At 44.7% G+C, this 27,149-nt stretch overlaps 1 protein-coding gene across 16 annotated transcripts in view; it reads right to left on the bottom strand.

Moving 5' to 3' along the window:
- Window positions 1–27,149, bottom strand: part of RBFOX2 (RNA binding fox-1 homolog 2) — a 215,200-nt gene that overhangs the window by 144,914 nt on the left and 43,137 nt on the right. The window contains exon 1 of one of the 16 annotated variants that reach the window (XM_045291774.1): window positions 5,304–5,476. The exons of the other annotated variants lie outside the window; for them this stretch is intronic. Coding sequence (XP_045147709.1) covers window positions 5,304–5,318 — 15 coding nt within the window. The 5' untranslated portion in view covers window positions 5,319–5,476. Of the gene's footprint in view, window positions 1–5,303; window positions 5,477–27,149 lie in introns of those variants that run through there. 16 annotated transcript variants of the gene reach the window in all.

The raw sequence follows: 27,149 nt of genomic DNA, 5'->3' as shown, positions 1-27,149 counted from the left end.
ATGGCAACATGTGCACAAATGTTATTTGATACAATTGATGTATGGACTGTTGTAAGAGCTGTAAGGGCCCCCAACAAAATGATTTATTAAAAACAAACACACAAACCTTTTAGGACTCTTATCTCAGTAGCACCTGTCAGGTACTAGCAGTTCCATTCCAGAGTTAAGTAAACTAAAAACTCAGGAATGCTGACAAATGGCACAATCCAGACCAAAAAAGAAAGAGGTTTCTGACTCAACGTCCACAAATCCCTGTTCGTATGACAAAGCCATTAGTCACTCCCTCCTTCCCTCACTTATTTCTGAAATGACCGGTCCGTTTGTTCGCGATGAACACACTGATATTTCCCAGCACTATCACACCCTCCCCATCTGGACAACAAAGGCACATCCAATTCAGTAAGTTGTCTCAAGGAATGAGAACAGAATTCAGTCTCACTGTGCTCCCTCCTTTCTCCACTCTGGCTCTGCATGAGACCGAACAGCAGTAGTGATGAACTGGAACTCTGCAACAGATACGCTGTGGTAAGCTTTGGGGCCAGGGTTCAAATTCTAGCTCTGCCAATTCTAAATTGTGTGACTTTAGCGAGTTATTGATGTTTTAACTTTCTCATCTGTACACTGCAGATAATAATTAACTGTCTGGTGTATTGAGGACTAAATGAAGGATATGATGGGGCTTCAAAAAGTTCATGGAACTGAAAGATAATGGATACTTCCACGAACTTTTTGAAGGCCACTCATGTGCTTAATAGGTAATCATACAATAATCAGTTTTAAAAAACAAGCATGCAAACAAACAAAAAGCCATCTAAAAAATGCAAGGGGGCAATGTGAAAGAGGTACGTCGTTTGTTAAAAAGGCGTGTTTGTCTCAGTTTAAAGCTATGCCATCCACTGTTACACACACACTCCATCACCTGGATGATGAGGTAATGATACCGATCCCATTGTGAGGATTCAATGAGAAAGCACATACCGTATATACTCAAGTATAAGCCAAGCTTTTCAGTACATTTTTAACGCTGTGTTTGTGGTCAATTTAGGTGCCTCGGTGGACAGTCGAACAAGTGTATTCTTTCAGTACAATTATCATGTCTGTCTAGCTGCCAGTTTCCACCCCGTTTGATTTGGGAAATAAAGAGGGAGAATAGGTGGCATAATGAATGCTCCATCATCTTATACCTCCCCATCCCCCAAACAAAAGTTTTGCTTTTTACTCTTTCACTGTCATCTAGTTGATGCTGACTCCTAACGACCCTACAGGACAGGACAGAATGGCCCCTGCGGGTTTCCGAGACTGTACCTCTTTATGGGAGTAGAAATTACCTGCGTTTGGCTGGTAGTTTCAGACTGCTGAGGTTGTGGTTAGCAGTTCAACTGCTCCTCCATTAGCAGGCAACCTAAAAAATACCAATTAAGGGGGAAGGGGTTTCCACAGCAAACTAGTTTATCAATTGAATCCTTACAGGAATTCAAAACACCCCAAGATGACAGGAAGAACATTTGCATAGATCTCCTGACAGCTCATCATCCTGAGTGTTTTCTCTGTGTTGAGAATGTTTGTGTTTAGAAGCAAACGTCACTGGATCTAACGCCACCTCTGCCATTTCTGGTTATTGGCCATAAGCAAGTTCTTCAACCACTCTGAGGATGGTTTCTTCTTTATCCTACACGGAAAACAATGCTTTCTACTCTGGATTGTTGTGAAACTTTAGATAGCCTATGATGTGTCTTTAATGTATGAGGGGTATACACTAAAGTTCATGGCAAAATGTGTAGTATGGAAAATCTGAATGGATTTCAATACGAACTTATGACAAGTCTGAACAGAGTACAGTTTGAGGCACTAGAAAGGATAAGACATAGGGTTTGAAAAGAGCTCCTATCAGAGCACTATGAATCATGCTACCTGACCGCAAGAACACATACCAAATCTATGGTGGTATTTAGGTGAAAGATGGTGAAATTATTGATGCTTCACAGAAAGTTTGTGGGGACAATGCCCGAGATACCAACAGCTTACAAATAGGTAACTCGTTCTAAGAAGGGCAAGGCAGATGTGAGATGAAGCCTGCAGCTGCAGCCCAGCCACAGCTAGCAGACAGGAAGTCATCTTGTCCATGCTGCCCCTCATACTCTAAAAAAAAAAAAGGGGGGTGGGGTGGGGGTGGGCTGACAACTCACACCACAGACATCTCAACCAGTTCCACTTAAACACCAGTCGCTAAACTTTCTGTTCAATGGAGGGCCAAATGGATTCACCCAGATGAGCTGCAGAAATGTGCAGCGCTTTCTGTGGAAATTTTAAAACAAAATAGGATCGGAATCCAGAAGCTCCGCTTTACCTATAGGACCCTGAAGACAAGGCACAAGCAAAGCCAGGGTGCCCAAGGGGAAGAAGTGATCCAGTCAAAACAAAAGCGGGCTGGTGGTGGGCAAAGGTCAGGACAACTGAAAGAGCAGCTCAAGGCATTTTACTTGTTTACTTTCTGGAGGGCCCAAGTGTGATAACATCTGGTCATCAGGGGAGTGCTGTCAGAAAGCTGGCCTCGCCCAGGCACTGGGAGAGCTCTTCTGGAATCCCCCTCCTCCTGCTCCAAGACAATGGTCCTGTGCCCACTCCTCCCACCAGACAGGGTAACTTTGTAAGTTTTCAGCTAGGAAATCACTAGGCATCTACCTAACCTTTGGCTCCTTTTGACTTCGTTTCCTGGCCTCGTCTCAAAAAAAGTCGTCAACGGGCACACAATTTTCTTCAGCTAATAACCAACGGTTAGATTCTCCGGCCACGCCTTTCTTTCTGGATGGGTGAAATGGCTGACATCACATACAAAAGCAGCTTGACCTCAGTGGAGCGTATGTTGGGAAATAAAGTTTGTATTTTTATTTTTAATATTTCCATAAGGTCCTTGTGTACAAAGTGAGTGGCACATGCATAAAGCCCAAGAGGCATTCCATCTCAAATTTCTAGATACAGGCGCAAACTAACGAATTGCGTCTGATGCGACATAATCTAAACCGCTAGACAAGTGGGGACTCTCCAGCTCTACAAGTTCTCTGAATGCTCTCACCTACGAGAAAGGAGTATTTTTTTCTTTAAAAAACAAACAAACAGAAATTGCACCTTTCATTCAATGTTGGTACCCAACCAAGTAGGTAATAAAGGTGGTGTACGTTTTGCAGTGCATATCATACACTTCAAAGCGTATATCATAACAGAAGAAGTTCGCTAGGCCTAAACATTCTTGTACAACTGAGCATCTTTTTTAGCTTTTCTACTGCTGTGAAAAATCCTCATCACAGAATTTTATAAGTAGGAAAGATTTGGATCAATACCATTATCTTACAATATGAAAACGGAAGCTCAGAAAAGTTTAATAACCGCCCCCACTGGGGTCAGATGGCTGGTTACTGGCTAAACCTAGACTGCAACTCAGATCGCCTGTTCCTGTCTTCTCTGTACGTGGGCAGTGTGACACAACTATGGCTCATGGTGATCATCTTCATCCAATTCAGTAACTGTGTGGGGTCCTGAGCTAGTCAATGCATAAATCAAAGAGAGAGAGCAGACACACTCTCACCCTTCTCGACAGGCCTTCCCTGACTTTCTGATGTCATGGGATACAGTTAAAAAAAAAAAAGTAACGGTAATGTTTTTATGGCACAAAGAGAAACTATGTTAAACATGGTCAAAGCGGCCAGGGGAATCCCAAACCCTATTTAGCTGCTCCCCAGACTGAGGAGCAGAGGTCCTGGAATACAATCCAACATGGAGCACTCTGGTTGGATGAGTGCAATGCTCTGTCCTACGAGCTAGTAAGGGAAAGGGGTTGGAACCAAATACAAATCACTGTAGTAAGAGCCCAAAGGGAATAACTGAGCAGAATGTTACTGCGTGTGTTCGTCAAAAAGATGATTAATTCAACTTGCCTCCTTGTATAACTCTTCTTCCAAACAAATTGCAAGGCAGAATAGCCCATCCTCCGAGTGACAGACAAGACAGTGCTGATGGGTCCCACTCACAAGGTTGCAAGGAGCCTAGATACTCATGACTGGTGAGTTCACACAGAGGAGGGAATGGCTGTAAAGCACATCAGAGTGTCAGGAAAGTTCTTTGACTTCTCAGAAATAGCATAAAAAGCAACCAACAGAGCGGAGAAAATTACACCCCAAGGTCATATTCAAATACTAAAAGAAGGAGCAGAAAAAGCAGCCCCTTATTCCAGCGCACACACTCCGTTCTGTGACTCTCTTGTTAAAATTTTGCCTTCTAATATTTATAAATTTAGCTGGCCTGAGCCAAGTAGGTTTCCTACAATTCCAGACATCTGGGCTGAAGGGCAAAGGGCAAAGTGAAACTTTCAAAAACTGGCTAGTAGCCAATGGCATCGCATCTAATAGGCTCCCTTAGCAACACACAACAGCTGTCTGCTCAAGAGAACGCACCGCCATCTTTGCAAGGGGCTCTGGGTGTCCTCATTTTCACAACAGTGTTGGGGTTGTGCTTCCCCCATTATTACTTTCCTGGTTCTCAAAGTAATCACATTTCACAGTGTCAAAAACCTCTCCAACTCCAGTAAGTTTCTCAGCATCCCACATTGCAATACCACAATCAACAATAAATTAATAAACAATAACTCAGGAAGCAGCAAATATAAGGTATACATTCTTGGCAACTAGAAATGTTCTATAATGTCTGGTTATTAATTATTATTCTAGCGGCTACAGATGAGGCATCTAACTTTGGGCAAGTCGCTCTGTGACTTAATTACTTCCCTTATAAAATTTCAATAACAACAGTGACCTACTTCACAAGACTATTGTGAAGGATAATAGAAATTATTAGATTAAAATTTTACAAAAGCTTATTCCTAATAGAGAATCATGCCACCTACTGGTTCTCGAGAGCTAAAGAGATGGCAGGATTATCAAGGTCAGTGCCCCCAAAGCCAACACAGGTCTATCGTGAGCCAGCAGGAAGACAGCGGCTCCTGAAGCCACCAGCTCATCTCACCTGCCCCATTTGTCTTCTCCGAACCCACCAGGCCCAGGGAATGGCACAGTGCTGGGAGCTCAGCCCTGGGGCCCAAGTCTAACAAGATAAACAATGTTGAAAAGAAAGAAAACAAACAATGTCACAGTCACTACCAGGGTCTGAAAGCCTAACACACCTGTGAGTGGCAGGGGCAGTGGCTGCCTGCGCTCGGTGGAGAAGGGCATTTGGGCAAGAGAAGAACCTCACAGCTTTCCATTCCTTATATGTGCAAGTACAAACTCTCACCCACAGCACTCTGTACTCACCCAGAGGTACATCATGTCAGAGGGCTGCTCACACTCAGTGGTCAGTTGGTCTTGGACTACAAGAAGGCACTTCAAGTGAACTGCAGGAAAGCAGATGCCAGAGTGGGGGGCAAGGGCTCGGGGTGGGGAGGAGCCCCCCCCAAAATCACTTGAGTCTAAAAATCCTTTTTAAAAAAAAGACCAGTCTCCTCCCCCTTCTTCCCTCTTCTCCAGCTGACTGTTCTGTTGTTCTCTCTCCTCCCTCTGGCCCTCACTCCCGCCCGCCCTCCCTCTTGATCGTGCGTGCGCACTCTCTCTCTCTTTCTCTCTCTCTCTGGGAGTTCCCAGCCCCATGTGTCTGAACTGGAGTGTACAGCACAATCTCTCCGTATTTGCCTTAAGGGAATCTCTCTGTCATTCTACTTCTAGAAACACAATTGCCATCTCAAAAAGGTTATTGCAAAACGCAGGGAGGGGTGGGGTTGGTTCTGAACCAACAGCACCAGTTTCTACAGCTAAACCTAAGTTAGTTCAAGACGTGTTCCTTAAGCATGAATGTAGCAATCCGACAACTCTGCCCTCCAAGGAGATCAAGGAGAGTGAGCCGTGCTTCCCCTCTGCCCCCATTCTCCTGGAGCCCCTGGCAGAGGCCAAGTGCGCACCCAGAACCGCTCAGAGCCTACATCCCCTCCCAGCAAGGCGAGCTGGGCCACTCCTCTCCAGACTTTCACCACTGCAATTCTCAACGGAATACCGTTTTAAACCCCAGGAAAAGTACACACGTACATTCAAATAGGATTTCCACTTTTTAATTACTACTCCCTTTGTTTACATCAGCAGAGCCTTCCTGCTAACATGGACAGAACGAAGGAGCAAGGGTTCTAGAGTCTAGTGGACCTCGAACCCCTAACCAGACATGGAAGTGGGGCCTGGCTTTGAATTCTGGGCCTAAAGTAGGTGGCAGACGGGCTGTCTACTCCTGTAAACAGTTCCAGTCTGGGTAACCCACACGGACAGTTCTACCCTGCCCTACAGGGTCACTATGAGTCGGAATCACCTCAATGGCATTGAGTTTGGTCTTGGGTTTGAGTTACTATCATTGTGGCCTAGAAAACGTGACTGAGCCCACTGAGATTTGGTAGAGGCCTGTTTCCTTATCCAAAAATGGTCTCACACACCTTGTGGAGTTGTAATTGGACCAACACTGTGAGAGTGTAAGCTGCTTTGCTCCTGGTGGCCACAGTTTCTGCTCTCGGTTCAGTTCAAGCCTTTACAGTGGGATTCCAGTAATGGTCAAAAGAGCCCTGACGGTGTGGTGGGCTGGGTGCTGTGCTCGGACTCCAGCTCACCAACCACTCTATGGGGAAAAGGGGAGGCTGGCTGCTCCCATAAAAATGTGTCATCTCAGCAACCCTCAAGACTGTTACCATGAATCAGAATCCGCAGGTTTGGTTTTTCATCAAGCTCTCCTTCCAGTGCAGTGTCACATCTGGGTGCCTGTTATGTAGCATCCACTACCTCTCCAGATACTAGCTGTAGCACAGTTGAATTTCTTGGTATGGTTCTTCTATCCACAGTCTCTTTAACTTCCACCAAAGACCTGGATGGGCGTAAACATACAAGATGCAGAGGTCTCTAACCTGGGGTTTGGACAGTCTTTCCATTCTGCTGAGAATAAAGTGAGCCATCTCAGAAGCAGGAGAACCTCACAATCAGCAAGAAAGAAGAGCCATGAAAGAAGTCGAGCACACCTGAGATACCTGTGCGTGGGGCATCAGAGGCAGCAGCTCAGAAAATATGAGAAAGAGCAGCAAACTTCTGGCCCATGGAATGAATAAAGCTGAGTCTTTGGGCAAAATGGGGTGGCCCTGGGGCATTTATCAGCACTAACAGAGCTTTTGATTCCTTGCCTGAACCGGACAGAGGACAAGAGGCTAAGTGGCTAAGAGTCTGATCCTAAGACAGTTGTGTCTGCTGACTCAGCTAAAAACAAGCATCACATAGAACTGTATCTATAACATTTCTGATTCTGACTTGTAATTTGTTAGCATCTTTAATAAATCCTATAATCATGACTATTGTCTGTGAGTTTTGTGTGGCCACTGCAACAGATTCTAGAACTCAAGAAGAGTAGTGCCATGGGAGAGACAGCTGATATTTGTATAGGATGACGAAGGCTGGCAGCAGTGAGGTATGTCTGACCTCTGGGCAGATGTGTTGGACTTTTGTTCCCTTTGTGAAGTCAGAGGAGGCCAGAGGTGCCCTCTGCCTACTTCTGAACCAGTGGTCAGTATTCGTGTGCCAATCTTACTGCCCTAAACCACAGCCTTCAGGATAGAGACCAAAGATCTAGTTGGAGTTCACCTGATTTGGGCCATGGGATTTTCTGTACACTATTTAGCACATAGGGGTCGTCAACAATAAATTCTCAAAATGTTATGCATTTTTGAGGTATATTTCAATCCTTTGCTTCATTAAAGAGCCTTGGTGGTGCAGTGTTTAAGTACTCAGCTGCTAATGGAAACATTGGTCATTGGAACCCACCAGCCACACCCCAAGAGGAAGCTGTTGGAATCTGCTCCCACACAGACTTGTGAAACCTTAAGGGGCAGTTCTACCCTGCCCAAAAGGGTCGCTCTGAGTATGAGTTGGGATCATCGCAATGGCAACAGGTTTGGTTTTTATTTGGTTGCTTCACTTAGGAATACAAAACATAACAGGAACAAGCGCCTCTCTCCTTCCAGCTGCCCCAGGGCTCTGCTCCCCTCGACGTGTTGAAACAGCTCTCCCGTTTCTAGAGTTTCCAAGTGAGGCCTGTAAGTCTCACACACTCCAGTCCAGCCCTGTGTGGGCTGGTACTAGGTACTTACGTTTCCCTGACAAATACTCTGCACACTAGGGTCTGCTCTTAGGCCCCAGCTAAAGCAGAGTACAAGTCAAGTCACTTTTCCGTTTCTTCTCCGGGAAATATGTGCCTTTCCCAGGAGAGTTTATAACGTCTTTTCTCTCCTCCCAGCTTAAACTCCAGCCCATTTTTACTTGCAGAAGTGGGGCAGGTCTTGGCCTCACCTGAGCCTTTCCTTTTTCTTTTGCAGAACCTCTCTGCTTACCCTGAAGGCAGGATCATCTCATTTCCAGTGCAAACAAGGATTATGAACGTCCAAGCCTAAAACTGAGACAACTAACAGATACTGGATAGCGGCAGGGGGAACGAGACGGGAAACAAATCTGAGCTTTCTGCGAACTGTTAGGCTCTGCTGTATGTTAAAGGTGCTTATATGTGGTCTGCCAATGTCCTGCCTCTGCCATCAAGTCGGTTCTGACTCACAGGGACCATGCATAGGGTTTTCAAAGCTGTACATCTCTACAGGACCAGACAGCCTCGTTGTTCTCCCAAAAATCAACTGGTGGGCTTGAACCGCCATCCTTGTGGTTAGCAAGTTCAGGGTTTATACTACAGCACCACTAGGACTCCTTGCCAATATCTTACATATCTATTTTTTTTAATGTAAAAAAGGCAAACCACTGCTATGGAGTTGATGCTGACAGAGCAGATAGAATTATTCCATAGAGTTTCAGAGGCTGTGGTTTTTATATTGCAGACTGCCTCCTCATTCTCCCATGGAATGGCTAGTGGGCTCAAACCACCAACCTTGTAGTTGGCTGGCTGCCCAACATTTAACCTGTTGAACCACCAGGGCCCTGCTATATAGCCATACCCAACTTCATGTGCTGTAGTCCCACAGCCCCTAAAAGCTAAATCTCTAGTCATCAGCCCTCCTTACTCTCCATTAGAAACAGCCGCGTTAAAGCACGTTGTTTTAGATTCTCTGACTTTTTGAAAATGTGGTTATTCATGCTTTCATTTATTGTTAACCAAGAAGCAGTAAAAAGGACACAATTCATTTCCACAGATCCAGATGGCTTGCTCTATGGTATTTGAGGTGTGTGTTAGGCCAAGTGGGTTGATTAGAGAACAGATCCAGTGACACTCATACATGTATAAGAAAGAGCTTTATATCAAGCAGTAGTCACATGTCTAGAAAGCATCCCAGCCCAGTCCAACTCAAGTCCACAAGTCTGATATTGGTCTATAAATCCCTCTTCCGATTCAAACAGCCACATGCAATGAAGCAGAATGCAGGAAAGTCACAGAGTCCTGTGGACCCAAGTTCTGTGGAAACATGGCAGGGCTCCAGCAGTTTCAGGGCCAGTGTGTGTGTGTGTGTGTGTGGGGGGGGGGGGGGGGTGTCTAGAGTCCACCTTATAAGGTCACACCTCTGAGGAAACAGCATCAGACTTTGATCTGATTGACAGGGTCGGACTCCACCCCTACACTTTATACATCTTCAAGTTGACATAAAATTATCCAACTATATTATAGAGTGACATTAACCTAAAAATACATCTAGAACAACTAAGGTGATAAAACTAGACAAGAGAAAAGTGATGCTCAGAATGAAAGCCGAAGGGTTCAAACCTGCCATAAAAGCTCTGGCCATCACCTTGGCAATGTCCCGGGGCAGAAGAGTCCTTACAAATGCCTTTAGAGCCACTGGAGGGTTTGTGAAAATGAGTCTGAAATCACGGCCTTTTCCTCACCATCATTTTTTAAACACAGTGGGCAGTCTGGTCAAACTCTTCTGTGTGACTCCTTCACATAAAAAGGGAGAAAGGAGAAAAAACAAAGGAACAAACAAACCACTAAGCACACATAAGCTAAGCGGACCTTTCTGACTCATGCTCCTGCATGCCTTAAAATAAGAGAGAGAGAGAGAAACAAAGAAACAAAGAGCTAGGGGAACATAATTTCTCTTTCAAACCACCAAAGTCAAATAAGGAAACCTGCGCTCTCCCGCTCTGGAGACCCAGAAGGCAAGCTGTGCTGTGACCACACAACGCAGCAGCCGCTCTGCAGAGGATCGCGGTCTTAAAAGCACTGAGACAAAGGTGTGCACAGACGTCGTTCTGTCAGGATAGCATTTCTCAGATACCTTGACTCTACGTGGCTGCTTCTCAGCCTCCACAGGGGCTAGGAGGAGAGCCGCGTGCAGCTGAGCAGAAGAGGAGGGCCCCCCAGCCCTCGAGGGCCCCGAGAGGACGTCTCTGGCTAGCTGACTTCTAAGGAAGAAAAACTAGGTTGTCTGAGACAGAGATACGATATAATGCATCCAAAGTTTCTGTGCTGAAAGCGCTGAGTTCTGTAATCTGAAGAGTCTCTGCCTCACAGACTAACAAGACAAGAGGGTGCTTGTTTTATACAAGTTTTTCTGTGGGTGAAGAAGCCAGTGGGCTTGTCCATATTGGGAGCTAGCACATTTCTGGAAAATGTACCTGAGAAGCAGACAGTGAAACGTTTTCAAAAGCAATCCCAGGCAACCCTCTATGCATAGGTCCTGCTCTCCCTCCGGCTTTCAGGTTGGGTGGAGTTGCAGTAGAAACAGCTACATGGGTCAGTGCAACCTGAGAAGGAGGGGAGGGGAGGGGAAAATACAAGATGGAGCTCTTTTTGCCTCCTCTGCTTAAAAATAGCCAGGATTCCTAAGGGACAGTTCTCTAAGAAAACTTTGTAAGCTAACATGTGGTCCATGAATCAGTACTAGCGGCATCAATTGGGAGCTTCTTAGAAATGAATCATCTCAGGCTCCACCCTAGACTTACAGAACCAAAAAACGATCACTTTTAATGGAATCCCCAGATGACTCCCATGCACATTAAAATCTGGGAAAGTGATCTAGCGAGAGCACAACAATCAGCTAAGACTCAGGGGAGCTGAAGAGGTAGGCACGGCCTACCCGCACTTTCTCGGGAAAGCTAGCTGGTGTGTATCCTATTGCCGGCTGATTCCAATGACGACAACAACTTGGCTATTTACTCAGAGCTTATTATGTGCCGGCTGCACATGCTCAGATCCTCACTGCCTAGTCACCACATCTCCGTGAGGCAGCCCTATTTATTATCGCTTTTGCACATACAGGGACATCACAGCGCAACGTGGTTGAGTAATTTGGCCATGGTCATACAGCTGAACAAGGGAGCCAAGAGTTGAACAAAAGTTAGTGAGACTCCAAAGTCTCTACACCACATTTACCCAAAAATAAAAATTAAATCAAGACTGCCAAAGTCAGTGGAAATTTGACTGTGGATACAGCCCTGCACTCTACTTCTGCCCTTTATCAAGACTTAAAACAGGGGTGGGGGGTAGTGTGAGACAGAAGAATTGATGTATGGGTGATCAATTCTTTAGATAGGTGCCACCTCTCTAAACAGGAAAATACAGCGACTGTCTTAGTTAAGAGCTTTGTTTTTCCTTATTCGGCTTCCATCATGCTCTCTGGTCTCCTCCCATTCTTCTGGCCTCCTCTACAAGTTTCAGACTTCGTGAGAGTCTCCTATCCAAACCACTGTTCCATTACCATCCACTCCAATTCTGTTTTGTACTCCATCTTTTGATTCTATAGTCCATAATTATGATGCCTCTCCTTCCAAATACCCAGTGCCCAAACTCCAATCATGGTTCAATGCAATTATCTACCTCTCAATCCCCCACTTGTCTGTCAGTTTGTCCTACTGTGGGAACTTGCATGTTGCTGCAATGTTGTAAGCTATGCCACTGGCATTTCACATACCAGCGAGGTCACCTAAAGTGAACAGGTTTCAGCAGAGCTTCCAGACTAGCCGCTAAAAACTTGATGGATAGCAGCGAAACATTGTCAGCTACTGAAAATCTCATGAATGGCAGTAGAACCTTGTGAGACACCGTGCCAGAAGATGAGCCCCTCGGGTCAGATGGCACTCAAAATATGACTGAGGAAGAGCTGCCTTCCCAAAGTAGAGTCAACGACAATGATGTGGATGGAATCAAGTTTTCGGGACCTTCCTTTGCTAATAGGGTACACCTTAAAATGAAATTGCTATAAGCATCTATTAATAATTGGAACTTAAGAGTGTATGAAGTAGGAATCTAGGTAAACTGAAAGTTGTCAAACATGAAATGGATCTGGTTTACTATACCGGAAATGACAGATTCAAGAGAAATGTGAGTCGTACTGATCCTCAAAAAGAACACTTAAAGATTTATCTTGAAATACAATGTGTTCTGTGATAGAATATCTACCCGCATACAAGAAAATCCAGTCAATAAGATTATTCAACTTTATGCCTCCTAGTTCTCTATTTCCTTTTATTTTTCTCTTGCCCCACTATCATGTTCGACCTTCATTCTGCTCTCAGTAATTCCTCTCAGCTACATTTCACTTGATCAAACCCCACCAGGCATTCTACATCCGGCTTGCCATCAATTTTAGATCACTTGTTGTTCCCTTGCCCCTGAGTAGTTTGTTGGTTCCCCCCTTTCTTCCCCCAACCATCAGTCCCATTGTTTTCTCCTTGGGACTGTTTATCATGCCTATCTATATAAGAAAACAAAATCCTATAAATAGCTCCAGGTCTGTCTGTTGACCTTTATGAATGTTTTCCAAATTAGTCAGATAAGGTGCCAAGCCCTGCACCCAAAGTCTATTTTTGGGTTTCTCGGGGACCTCATTGCTTTGCTCCCCTTGTTGCTGTTTCACTCCCTTCATGTTTTAACCCGGTGTGTGTGGGGGGTGGGGTGGGGGCAGGGAGACAGAGCATGCACTGTGTCTCCAGTGTTGTCACCTGTAGCACTATGGGTCAGTGAGGGGTGGAGCTGGCTCTACAGTCCTCTCGGGGCTTGTTGAGCCAGGTTGTGGTCCACCCTCTCCTTCCCTCTTAGTTTGCTCCCTTGTGTTCTGAACAGAACAGGGCGTCAAAATTTTTGTGGAAAAGTGGACTTACAAGATAATGGAGATTTCCTACTAATTTTTTTGAGCCCCTGCCAGTGATCATTATTTAAAACAAACCAAATACACATGGCATAGTGCGGAACATTGTTCTTCACTCTCCTTTCCATTCTCACTTTTTGTAGGGTGTTCCATAACAATAGTTCATACAGTGTTTTAATAGTCTTCCTGAACCACCATTATATGGTGTGCCATTATATGGATGAATCACAATTCATTAAACAGAAGACTTTTCTTTTCCTTCTTTGTAAGAGCGTGTCTATACTGGTTGTTGTCTTGGACTCTTGAATTTGATTTTGCACAATATTCAATGGGAAACTTACATTATCTTTCAATTCCATTTTTTTCTTGACCTTTTGGAATCCCCCGCATGTAAGACTAGTGGTTACTAGATTCGGAGGTTCAGTTCTAGACTCCAGATAACTGTTTTGGATCCACTAAGCTTAATCATATTGGAACCTGGAGTGAGACATTCTTATTTTACTCTGCTTAGAAGAATAAATCTTTGGAAGGGAGGTGGTGGGAGTGTGATTCTCAAATTAGCATAAATTATTAAATTGGATTTAAAATATTAATATTATTATTTGAGATTGTAGCATCTTCAGTCATTTATGCTAGTATGTATTTGTATTGAGTTCTTTTGGTAACTAGGGTGAAATTAGTAGCCCTCTTAGCTTTATTTATAGGATGTGGTTAGACAGTTGCCTGAGCGACAAGAACACCTACAAATAACTTTGACCTTCCCTAACAAAAAGTCAAGGGATGAAATGTTCCATAGTGGAAGATCTCACTAATATCTGACATACCGAAAATATTACTTTCTAAAGGGAGAATATGTAACAGACAAGAAAATTTGTAAATAAGCCAGCAATAAATTATGATAACGTCCAGGAAGAAAAACAGGTCACAGCTATGAAGATTATGACATGGAGGAAGTCCTCGAGCTATATTGTGGTCTGGAAAGTTTTATTTGAATAAAGTAAGTCAGAGTTTAAGCTGGGATGCGGTGGTTAACAAGGATCAACCTTCCAAAGAATGGAGGTGGTATGAGAGAGGAGTCCCTTAAGACGGAATAAATAGCAAATAAGGTAGCTGGGAGTATTGACTCTCGGTCAGCGTATCTAGAGTAGAGTGATTGAGAGGGAGATCATGGTTGGAGAGATGAGCATCTAGCAACTCATAAAGAACCTGGAAGGCCATTCTAGGGCGTTCCAGTAGGAAACAGCAACATATACAGCCTGAAGCTCTCATTTTAGGGGAGTGAGTGATAAAACTGAATTTTTGTTTTCAAAAGCCCTTCTGACGTCTATGCAATAGATTTATTAAAGGGGAGCAAGAACAGAAGTAGAGAGATGATTGTGATGTCCAGGAAAGAAAAGTTGTTTGGGTTAAGATGGTAGCCATGGAGACTAAGAGAAGTCAGACACGCAGGACTTGTTCATAGGTTGTAGGGGAGAGGAGGAGCACCTCACTGCCGGGTGGGCAACTTCGTGTGATAGAGCACCCTAAGGCATACCAGAACCTAAGGGAGGTGGGGATGGAGTGTTAAGATCCCAGTTAGGGGCACAGTATGTTTGAAATGCTTGTGAGACAGCTGAGTAATTATCCTGGAGCATGGAGATAGCTGTATGCTAGAGAAAGAGCTATGGTCATTATGAACATGGTGATGGTATTTGAAGCAGTTGGAATAGATGAAGCATTCAGAGAAGAGGATGTTCCAGGATTGTGCCCCAGAAAACACTTGTGTTTTAGAGATCTGTTAAAGGTTAAAGAAGAAGGTAGAAAAAGATATTGAGAAGGAATAACCAGTGATGCATGAGAATAACCTGGGTCATGGCTTCTTAGAATGGAGGAGAAGAGGCTCTGTTAGGAAGGTTGTTAACTCTGTGTCAGGTCAGTGGAGGTCCATTGAGTTAAACAACATGGAGGCATTTGACCTTAAAGGACTTGGAAACTGTATTTTGAGGAGATTGAAGAAGTGAGAGGTGAAAAAGTGGAGAGAGGTATAGACAACTTTTGGTGGGGACAGGTTTTAGTTTGAGGAAATTTAACTGTGAGCAAGGAACTGGTAGGTATCTAAGCAGAGCTTCTACATCTGTGGATTGTGTAACAGACTGGGAGGGAGGGGTGTCCAGAAAAATTTGGAAACAGTACAAAGTTTCTGAATGTGCAGTGACCCAAAATTAATTCAAAACCAAGCATGTAATAAATGTGAGGGGTTTCGGACTGCACTTGCCCATGTGGCATATTTCTTAGGCAAAAAGTGGTATGAATGGAACAAGTTTTATTTAAGAGGCCATGAGGGAGATGAGTGGGACAGGGTTTTAAACAATGCTTTTATTACAACAACTTTTATTAAGGATGTTAAGAAGTTAATCATTTATTATAGCCACCTCTTAAGGATGTTAAGGAGGTTGAGTGGTGTGGCAGGTTATGATTGTGGTCAGTTGTTCGAAACCACCAGCTACTACACAGGAGAGAGACAGGGCTGTCTACTCTCATAATGACTTAAAGTCTTAGAAACTCAAAGAGGCAGCTCTACTTTGTCTGAAGATGCTGTTGTTGGGTGTCCACTATTGGGTTCTAACTCAGCAACCTTGTATACAACAGAATGAAACACTGCCCAGTCATGTACTGTTTGAGCCAATTGCTGCAGCCACTACATTATTCTGTCTTTTTGATAGCATGTCCAAAGTACATGAGGCCAACCTTGTCTCCAAGGAGCATTCTGGCTGTACTTCTCCCAAGACAGATCTATTGGTTCTTTTGGCAGTCCATGGTACTTCCAGTATTCGTTGCCAGTACCATAACCAATGTATCAATTCATCTTAAGTCTTCTTTATTCACTGTTCAATTTTCACACTCATGAGGGGCAATTAAAAGTACCATGGCTTGGGTGAGGTGCACCTGGGTCCTCAAAGTTAACATCCTTGCCTTCCAACACTTTAAAGAACACTTTAAAGAGTGCAGCAGATTCACTCAACGCAGTGTGTTCATTTGGTCTGTTGACTGCTGCTTCTATGAGCATTGGTTGTGGATCCAAACAAGATGAAGTCCTTAACACTGCACTCTTTTCTCTGTTTAACATGATGCTACCTATTGGTCCAGTTGTGAAGATTGGGGCTTTGTAAAGCAATATACAAGGCTACAATCCTTAATCTTCATCAGAAAGTGCTTTTAAGTCCTCTTTGTTTTCAGGAAGCAAGTTTGTGACCTGCATATTGCAGGTTGTCAGTAAGCCTTCCTCCAATCTTGAGGAATTTGGGTTCTCTTGGATTTGTTTTAATCTTCTTCAACTTCAATCTTAACTTACCTATGAGCCAGTTGATGATATGTTCCACAGTCGACCCCTGACCTGGCTTCAGTTGCTGTTATTGAGCTTCTCTGTAGTGTCTTCCCATAGATGTTGTCCGTTTGATTTCTGAAGCAATTCACATGTGTAGGCACCGCTTATGTTGTTGGAAAAGGTCTATGGACTAACAATGCTAACTGTAATGGTCATTATCATTATTTGGTATTACTTTTTGATAGAACACTGCACAAATATGTACATTCATTTCAGGAAACGATCTTTGTATTGGAGAGTAAGGAAGAGATTGGTTGAAAACCTTACAGGGAAGCCTAACAATGATTTTGTGCATCACGTGGCACCAAGGCCCTCTCCCTGGAAGTTGAGGAGAGGCAAGAGGCATCCCTCTCTTCTTCCTCCATCCTGATTTGTGGAAGTGCAGAGAAGAGGGTCGGAGAGACAGCGCTCAGATGGGCCACATCCGAGGGAGAGAGAAGTCAAGAGCAGTGAGGACTGCAGAGCACCAGCCACCTTAGTCGTGGGTTCCCAGCTTGCAGACGTCCTTCCTGTGCAAACCTCTCTGTTTAAGCCATATTTGGGGGTGTTTCTACTAAATCAGGGGATCTCAACCTCCTTACTGCCATGACCTTTTAATACAGTTTTCATTGTTACAAATTGAACATAACCACAGCTGAATATAAGAAGACCAATCAGCATCTAGATTAAGTTCCCATGGTACAGACATGAAGTGACGTTTTACCTACAGCATTGCTGCTTTCCACACAATAGCTGCTCTCTACATATGTGTGACTGGTCTGCATAAGTGCATTACGGCGCCCACCCTGTCACATACACCTGTATTTGTATGGGGTGTATGTGATGGGGTTGGCGCGATGATGTCATCACGCCGGGTGCTCGTAGGTGGGTGTAGCTGCATGTGAGCGAACCCGCCCAGAGACGGGTAGAGAAGCAGTACCTCGGTTCCTAAGACCACCAGAAATATGTGTTTTCCAATAGCCTTAGGCAACCCCTGTGGAAGGGTCATTTGAAGCCCAAAGGGGTCGCAACCCACAGATTGAGAGCTGCTGTGCTAAATGAAACTAAACTTAATCCTAAGGGATGCTTTCAACAACGAATTATTTTACCATTAGTTCACCAATCAAAATTCAATGGCATCTGAAAGTAAGAAAAGAGTCCTAAACACATGATTGATGAGCGGGTCTGAAAAATCGCAGAGGCTGTCAGAGAACCTGAAATTGCCAGGGTACACTTCGAAGTCCAGAAATCAACTCCCGTATATACTCGTGTATAAGCTGAGTTTTTTAACACACTTTTAATGCAGCTTTTGTGGTAAAACTAGGTGCCTCAGCTGATATTCCAATCGGCTTATACTCGAGTATATACGGTACTCTATCCCTGTTGCTATTGTCTCTAAACATCCCACACCAAAACGACAAAGACAATTTTAACTCAACCATTTCTGTCTAGCAATTAGGAGTGTGGTGGCATAAGGAGTTCTGTGTTGTGCTGCCAACCATAAGATCTGCAGTTCAAACTCACCACCTGCTCCACTGGGAGAATATGAAGCTCTCTCCTACTGTAAAGATTGACAGCTACTCGGCCCTCCTTATAGGGTCAATCTGAGTCTAAAGAGACACGATGGCCATTGGTTTCAGTTTATTCTTTATCTTTTTTTCTTCTAATGAGCAAATATTAACTCTCATTTTATTCATCTACACAATGGGAGTAACAATGCCTACATACAGAGAAGCTTTCTCCCTCACTGCCATCGAGTCAATGCCGAGCTTAGACAGGTAGGCCTGCCCCTGTGGGCTTCCATGACTGGAAGTCTTTATGGGTGTAGAAAGCCCTATCTTGCTCCTACGAACTGCTGGTGGTTTCAAACTGCTGACCTTCCAGTTAGCAGCCCAACAGGTAATCCACTATACCAGTGGTTCTCAACCTTCCAAATACCATGACCCTTTAATACAGTTCCTCATGTTGTGGTGACCCGCCCTCGCCGCAACCATAAAATTATTTTCGTTGCTACTTCCTAACTGTAATTTTGCTACTGCTACTGTTATGAATCGGGCGACCTCTGTGAAAGGGTCGTTTGACCCCCCCAAAGGGGTCATGACCCACAGGTTGAGAACCGCTGCACTATGGGCTTCTTACAAGGATGGTTTAGAGAGTCTGTTAAACCATTCTGTAAACCAACTCTTGTATTCTATCCTCACTATTACAGTACCCACTACAGCATTCAATGGTAAATATAAGTCAGAAAACAAAAAATCCTAGATGAAAACAATTAAACAGTAAACTGGCAGAAAGCTAGTCCTGAGGTACTCTATGAACTTGTCAAACCTTGTTCACCAAATTCCCTAACTCTTTATCTCTCAGAAAAAGATTACACCAGGAATGTGTGTGTCCTCTAAAGCACTGGGGAGAAGAAGGGAGTGGAGTAGCTTAAAGAGAAGAAAAATAGGAGTTAGAGATTTAAAGCAGTGGATGATGGATTTGAAATGCATTAATGATTTTAACATTCCATGGTTGTCAATGGAGAATGGGAAACCAAGAACATTTTTCCTCTAAAATCTATTTATCAAAAGAAAAATACTAACCCGTACACGTAGTTTCTCCCTAGTCTGTATCATTAACAAGTGGGATGCCATCTTTGAGAAACAAGGGTGATGTACTATGTGAGGTACTTGGATACAGGAGGGTCAGGTTTAATCTGTACACTACAGCATAGCCAGTGCTCATGTAGTCTAGGTTGATGATTGGCGATTATGTTATGATTATTTTATTTCAACAATGTAATTCTTATTTGAAAATTTACCTTAAAAATTAATCCCTTTAATCTTGTACTTGGAGAAATATGCTTTTAGCAATGTTATTTACCCAATTTCAGGTTTTCATAGTCTTCTAATGGGACACTAAAATTAATAGATACTTTGTAAAATTTCACATATACTCGTAGGAAGACAGCAAGCTCTTCTAGGGTGTCAGCGATTAGCTGGCAGGCAAAGAGATGCCAAGAATGTGCTGCACATTTAAAGAGCTACAGTCAGGATAAAGGGAGTGTGAGACACACTCAGACAGCATAAGGGCTTTTGTTCCCCCAAAGGATAACCACAGATACTGTTGGCTTACATACCCTTTTGCTCCAAATGGTCAAATCCAAAATCCAGCTCAAATATGGGAGGTTTCTGGTAAATTCAACTAGCCGACCTTCCTGTCAGTGGAGGCTTGTGTGTTGCTTTGATGCTGAACAGGTTCCAGCAACAATTCTGGGCGATGATAAGACTGGGAAGAAAGACCTGGCGATTGCTTCTAAAACTCAGGCCATGGAAACCCTATCGAACACAATGGTGCAGTTCGCCACCCGCTGGGAGGACAGCACAGGACCAGGCAGCATTTTGTTCTGTTGTGCATGGGGGATCACTAAGCTCACAGGGCAGGGCTAACAACAACCTTGATTTATAAAACCCACCTCATCCAGTCCATTCCAGTTCCACAGGGATCCTCCACAGGGTTTCTGAGGTTGTAAATCCTTACAGGAGCCGAGAGCCTAGTCCAGGCGTCCCCAAACTATGGCCAGCAGGCCACATGCGGCCAACGGAGGACATTTAGGAGGACATATATCTGGCCGTTTTTGCCCCATTTGTTTTTTTTACTTCAAAATAAGATATGTGCAGTGTGCATAGGAATTTGTTCATTAAAAAAATATAGTGCGGCCCTCCAACAGGTCTGAGGGACAGTGAACTGACCCCCTGTTTAAAAAGTTTGAGGACCCCTGGCCTAGTCTTTCTCCCTCAGAGCAGCGGGCAGGTTTGAACCTTTCACTGTTTGTTAAACAGTCTAATGCTTAACTCACGGCACCAACAGGGCACCTGATATTTGCAGTACTGATTTTTGAACCCGACCTGAACAGAAAAAGGAAAGGTTCACAAGGAGGGGCTGGAGAACTAGCAGAACAACTGAAATAACATTATCTTCAGAGAAAATGATCTATCTAATTCAAACTAGATTTGGCCTGGCCAGATGTAACCAATGATCCCATATCAAACTTCCCTTAGAGTTAGCGCAAGCCAAATTCTAGACACTAATTTTCAGGCTATGACTACACTTTTGATAAAATAAATTCATTTCATGGGATTTACTTTCCTTATTCCTGAAACACAGTATATATTTTTAGTAAATCTAATAGTCCCCCCACATGGGAAGCTACAACCATGCCAAATATTTTCTGTGAGGAGATAAAATCCTATTTATAGTCCTATCAGTTGCTCCTAGCTTAGGTTGTAACATAGTTTCCACTTTAAGCCTGATATGACCTCCCCTGACTTCTCTGGTCTCTACTGCTCCTTTCATCCTAAAGTTCCCCACATTTGTCTTTATCTCCATGCGGTATTAAACTACTACAGGGACTGAGGGAAGAGAGAAGGAAAGTAGCGCCTTTCTCTATATCTCACAGGAGAGTTGAGAATTTTATGTAAATTTCAGGAAACTAAACAGGAAATGACGGGTGTTCATAAGGTTGAACTGGTGGGGGGCGGGGGGACAATTATCAAGAACACTGCTATACAAGTGATGCTCATGGCAGCTGGGAATGACAAGGAGACCTATGAATGTCTTCATCTGTGTGTAACAGGTGAAGGCGTTTCGAGCTTTCAAAAGCCCAATGAGAATAACTCTCACAGCATTTCTAACAAACAGAACACTGCGCTCAAAAGCTACTCTGGGGACTGAATCTCTGAAACCATGGTCTCTTCAGAGGTTAAGTTTGGACACCCCGGCTGCTGGCAATTTCACACTCCCCACTTACAATGCTCATCCTGGAATCTCCCTCCCACGTCCTAACAATGTGCGTCCTGGCCCCAAAGCTGAGAGCAGTGGCATTACCTCAAACCACCCCTGCCTCACCTGGCTACCCCAGGGTTTGCAGTACCCCATCTGTATTGCTCTGGCGTGAAATGCAGAGGCACTTGGAGTTCCTGGGTCACTTAGGGGTTGGTGGGTGGGTGTTGTTTTGTTCAGGTTTTTACATTCTCGAGTATCTGGCTTTGATTGTGCGTGATATATTTGATCCCGCTCAACTGTAAACTCCAGGAGGGCAATGAGCACGCCTGATAGATGTGTCATCAATGTCAAACCTAACGGTTGGCGTATCACAAGCACACAAGTAAACAGTGCTGAACTGCTTGCTGCTCTGACCTGAATGGCAGGTGCTGTGGTAAGGGTATTATAGACATATCTCAGAGCACAGGACTGGGAAAGGCTGCAGAGTCGCAGAGCTGAATTGTAAGCAGAGAGGAGGACATGGCAAGGCTATCACCGGATCCTCCTCACCCTTCTCTGAGCTCAGAGACTGTGAGCACAGAAGGTACCGAGTAATGCGGCAAAAAACGGTGACATTCCCGTCATGAGCCAAGCGGTTTTTTCCCATCTCATCCTTTCAGGCCTGCCTCTTCCTGCTCTGCGCACTCCCCTGTGAACTAGCTAACTCTCCAGGTACCGGAGGATGAGTAGTTAGTTAACCCTTTTGTATTTTTACTCTCAACAGGAGGCAGATCTAAATTCCAGTAACACATAATTAAAACCAAACATCAGTTAAGATACCTGACTATATAAGTTAGCACCAAATTGTTTTTCATTATAAAGCCCTTTTACGCTTATCATGTAAAACATGATTTCCCCTTTAAAAACAAGCTACATAGGTTTTGGGGGATATTTAGAGCCCAGGCATGGGCATGGGTGATTAAATGAAGTCTCAAGGTGATATTCCAGAGGCAGCATGGTACTTTAGGAAGAACATGGGTTTGGAGGTGAAATAGGTCTGGATTCAAATTGCTGAATCACTGCTCACTAGCTGTAACCTTGAGCAAGCAATTTAAACTTCCCCAAGCCTTTGTCTCTCTATTAATACATGTAGGGCTATTATGAACATAAAGCACCGAGGTCCTTGTCTGACTCAATCAATTACAATGATTAAGGCATTTGGCCACTGTGATTTTTCTTAGATCACAAAACAGAGAAAATGATTCCTTGGCATCTGATATTTTAGGGCTACTACTGCCATTTTTGAAAGTTATTTAAATGTAGTATCATCTGCCCCGAAATCTCCTGAAAACTAAACAATAGTTTAGCTTAATTAGTGAGAAAGAAAAAAAACGGAGAGGGGCGGCTCGTCTTGAGCATTATGCTTTTTTAGGAACTATTTAGATGAGATTAAAGTGTCAACAGCAAGTCAGAAATGATATAGGAACCTCAGGGGGCAGTGAGTTTATGTTAATGGAGGAGGAATGATTCAAAAGAAGGGTGCGAATGTTACAGAACTCAAAAATAAAGTCACTGAACTATACACGTAGAACAAACTGAAATGGCGTACGTTTTTACTGTGTATATTTTCAAGCAACAGAAAGGATCTTTTTTTTTTTTCAAGCAACAGCTGCAGAAGAAAAACACGAAGTGTTTCACTGGGCAGGTGGCCCTATTAAACTAGAAAGCTAGGCTAATTGAAAGAGATTGTCGTGAAAAGCAAAGCCCCTAAAAGAGGTTTTGATAAAACCTGTTTACCTAAAAAGGGGATCTTATAACAGAGAGAATGTATTTATGTGTGTTTGTATAGCTATAGATATATATCAGCAAGAATTCTCAGTAGAGGTCAGCTCGATGTTGGTATATCTGTATCACATAAAGCTATTGGGAAAGGGATTTAAAGCAAACAACCCTCAAAACCCACCCTCCCCATCAGTTGCCCAGCAAACACAGGCAAAGAGAAAAGGAGATCTGGGCATGGGTGAGGAAGGGGTGGTGGTGATGAAGGACAAGAACTTCTCCACCCGGGGAGAAGACGGATTGCTGCACCATTGTCAATTTGCTGCTTTCAGGAGGCGGGAAATGCCCAAGTCCTCCCCTGCTCCATCAGCAGGGTCCCAACATGCACTCTTTGCACAAGGCAGGAGGAGCACTGTTAGGGAGTTAAGGCTTTCAGAGCTTGTGTTAGCTGCAAAGGCAAGAAGGCCCAGACTGGAAGATGGGCTGGGCAGAACCAGAGGGGCGTGACCTAGCTAGCTAGGTGACCTTGGGCAAGTGAGACAGGCTCTCTGGCCTTTATTCTCCTCCTTTATAAAACTGAGAGAACAGAAGGGTGAACATTTTAAGGAGGTAGCAGATAAAAAGCAACTGCTTGAGAAGAGACACTCAATGCAGGGTAAGTGCCCATCCCCCACACCTCAGGCTAGCCCTGCAGAACAGGCGGGTGGCTGCCATCTATAGATGCACCACAAACATGCATTCTCACCCTTTCCTTTCCTCCTCATTTTGCAGAAAGGATTCAGGAGGGAAATGTTAACTTTCCCAAGGTTACACTGATGCTGGCAGAATTAGGGCTTAAAACCATAGTTCCAAGGTCGATGTGCTGCCGCTTGCCTCACTGGGAGCAAGAGTTGATGCAAATCGGAGAGATGGCTAGCTGTATGGTCAGCGGTTCCCTGCGATCCCGGCCCCCAAGAGTTAAACTGTTCAGAGAGCAGTGGTTGGGCAGTGGCCTTCAGGGAGGAGGCTGCAGAGGCACTGAAATCCATCCCTCGGTGTGATTGGGTGGTGCCAAAGGGGTGGGGACGAGGCAAAAGGAAGGGAGAAGAATGTCATCCGATCCCGAGCCCCCGCCCCAGGGTAAACAACAGCAGGGGCATTTGCTCAGGTTTTTAACAAAATTCTGTAAGATATTTCTGAGCACTTGACCCCCACATTGAGAAGACTGTAACCTTTGACCAGTTCTGTCATGATTCTTGGTCAGACCACTTGGGTAAACGAATGCACAGGGCAGTGCTGGTGCTCCAGACGAGATTCAGGGCAAAGGAGACGCCAGGCCACCCTGCTTCCTCCAGTTGCCAACCCAGCGGCAGAGGCCTTCTTGTCTCACATTGTCATTCTGAAACCATGAGGTGACAGCACAGCCCCTTCTCTCCTCTGGCCATGTCTCCCATCCTCTGAGGGGAGACCATCCCTGCCGCTGCTTCCCCCACCCCACATTTACAAGGCTATCTTATTACAAAATGCAACCTCTCCGTAATTGTATTAGCACACATGTGCAGAGCAGCTAGGAGGGTGGGGGTGGGGAGAGAGAAACCCAATCTGTTGCCAAATCCAATGGGCAGTCTGCCCAAGTCTTTACTCCAGGCTGGGGCCACTTAACTGACAGCTTAGCCCTTCAGCCTGGCTAGACTCCTCCCTAGGGAGGATGCAGGAAGGGGTCTGTCTCCTCCAGCAACTCTTCCCACTTCCACCCCCTCACCCCCTGCGCGGTTTCTCTCATCCATTCCAGAGACAGTAATGTGTCTCCAAAATATTTCAGTTTGTAGCTGAGACTTGGCGAGGCAGCCCTCTCCCGGATACACTCCAGGGACACCGTATGTCTGATCAGAAAAAAAGATGCCGAAACGCTGGGTTCTCTTTGTTCTTATGTTCAGCCACACAGAAATCCTCCCGGCCCCAATCGTTTACATCCAGAGTCAGGGTCAAGAACTACAGGAAAACTGCCAGTGAGCCTCTGCTTAGTCACGAAAGCCTGAAGGTCTCTAAGCCAGTGGAGAGATGAGTTTGAATTCAGACCAGAGTAGACAAACCAGGAACCAGACCTAACTAATAACCCAAAGAACCAACCCTCTGGCACCGAGGCGACTCATGAGGACAGAGAAGAACTGCTCCCTGGGGTTTCTGAGCCTGAAGATCTTTATGGGCACAGACAGCCTCATCTTGTTCCTGTGGAGTGGGTGATAAGTTCAAACTGCTGCCTTTGTGATTAGCAGCCCGACATGCCTACTACATTACCAAAAAGCAAAGTCTAACCTCAATGCCATCAAGTCCATTGCAACAGGTGGTGGCCCTATAAGACAGAACTACCTCATCTTTCTCCTGTGGGGCAGGTGGCTGTTGTTTTCGAACTGTTGACCTCGTGCCCCACTTTCTCCTGTGGGGCAGCCTAACGCATAATCCACCAGGGTTCCTTACACATTGCCGGGGCTCCTTAACCTAATATAAAACGTCCCCTCTCCCCAACAATCTGGACTTGCAGGCAGAACCATCGCTCAGGAACTGTGAACTAGCAATGACTTGAAACCGCACTGGACCCAAAGAGCAAAGATTGCTCAACACTGAGTCACAGCAAACCCGCTTCAGAGAATCAGTGGCCAAGGCACCTTGTGCCTCTTCTGTCTCAGTTCTCTAATCCCAACGCCACATTTAATCTAAACTACGCTACCAATGCCATGTGCTGACACAGACATCTCATTTATAAATCCCAGGGAACATAAGTGACTCACAGGAATGTTCCACAAAGTCACCATTCAGGGAGGCTCCGCCTGGGTGCTGAAGCCATCAGCTTCAGTGGTAGGCAGGTCCAGGTTTAAATACCTGTACCACAGCTTTCAAGCTAGGTAGCCTAACCTTTTTTTTAAAGCTCAAGTCCCTTCATCTGTAACACCTGGTTTTCTACACCTGCCTTATGGAGAGCTGCTGTTAAAAATCATACGGAAATGAGGGTGTGTGCTAAATACTTAGTATTTAGTAAGCATTCAATGAACAGGAGCGATTACTACACAAATTATTATGAGGGACAATAAAATACCTCCTATAAAAGACCAACACAGCCAGGTGCAAACTATATTCAAATACCAGCTGCTATATTAGCATTCCTGTACTTTCCCCAGCACATCACTGGGTGGTGAAGAGCATGAAAATGCCCAAGATGGTCGTTTAAGGACTATGTTGTGAGCACCACGCCAGGTGATGGGGAGAAGTGTGACAGACAGACAGACATACCTTCACCTTTAAGGAGCTCACTAACTGGCAGGGAGGACACCATGGGCAGGAAGAAATCTCTGGATGGAGCTACTATGCCACCATTTGTTTTCCATTGGGCAGGTACAGATCCAGTCCTGCAGTAAGGTGGACATTGAGTAGACATATTATGTGGTCACCATTGGGGGATTTCAAGAAAAGAGCCCTGTTCTGGGGTTTTATTCACTAAGAAGAAGCTATAAGATAAGGATCAGACGGCTAACCACAAGACGAGCAGTTCAAACCCACCAGATGCTCCAGAGGAGAAAGATGAGGCTGTGTGCTCTCCCAGATGTACAGTCTCAGAAACCCTATACGGAGTCATTGTGAGTCGGGTACAAATTGAGAGCAAGGGGATACACTGAGAGGTAGGAAGAAGGATTTTAGTCTCTTCTCTCATAATTATGAGGAAAAAATTAGAGCAGGCATTGAGGCAGCCGTGAGCAAAAATTTTCAGAAAGGCACTCTAAGATTATGGCTCAGTAGATTAGTCCAACCACACATGGGATAGCAGGGAATGATAATCATCTAATCAAAAACTTATCACCTCACTGGAAATGGCTCCTCTGAGGGGGTGTATGGCAGAGTGAGCTGGGTTCTAATAGCAGCACTCAACTCACCAGCCGAGGCCCTTGCTCTGCTCCCACCTAACAAATGTTCATCACCAGCACCTCACCTGTCAACGCTCTCACACAAACACTCTGCAAGCCTTTCAGAGTGAGCTGGTCATGGAAGCACTCTAGGACTCAGTTTCCCCCTCCACAGAAGGGCAATGTGAATAACCCCAGCTCTGATAGTCAATGACTGAGGACCCGAGGGCCATACCGGTGCTCTCTACAGAGGCTATTTGTCTCCATGTTAGGGCAGAGGTGTCACAGGGGAGTTAGATGATTAAGACAAGTGATGGCA

This window comes from Echinops telfairi, unplaced genomic scaffold (genome assembly GCF_000313985.2).
Source record: "Echinops telfairi isolate 266 unplaced genomic scaffold, ASM31398v2 ScPeMD7_2;HRSCAF=8, whole genome shotgun sequence".
In the NCBI taxonomy this organism is placed as follows: Eukaryota; Metazoa; Chordata; class Mammalia; order Afrosoricida; family Tenrecidae; genus Echinops; species Echinops telfairi.
The sequence above is the reverse complement of the archived record's forward strand: the minus strand, read 5'-3'. Positions and strand labels throughout refer to the sequence as shown.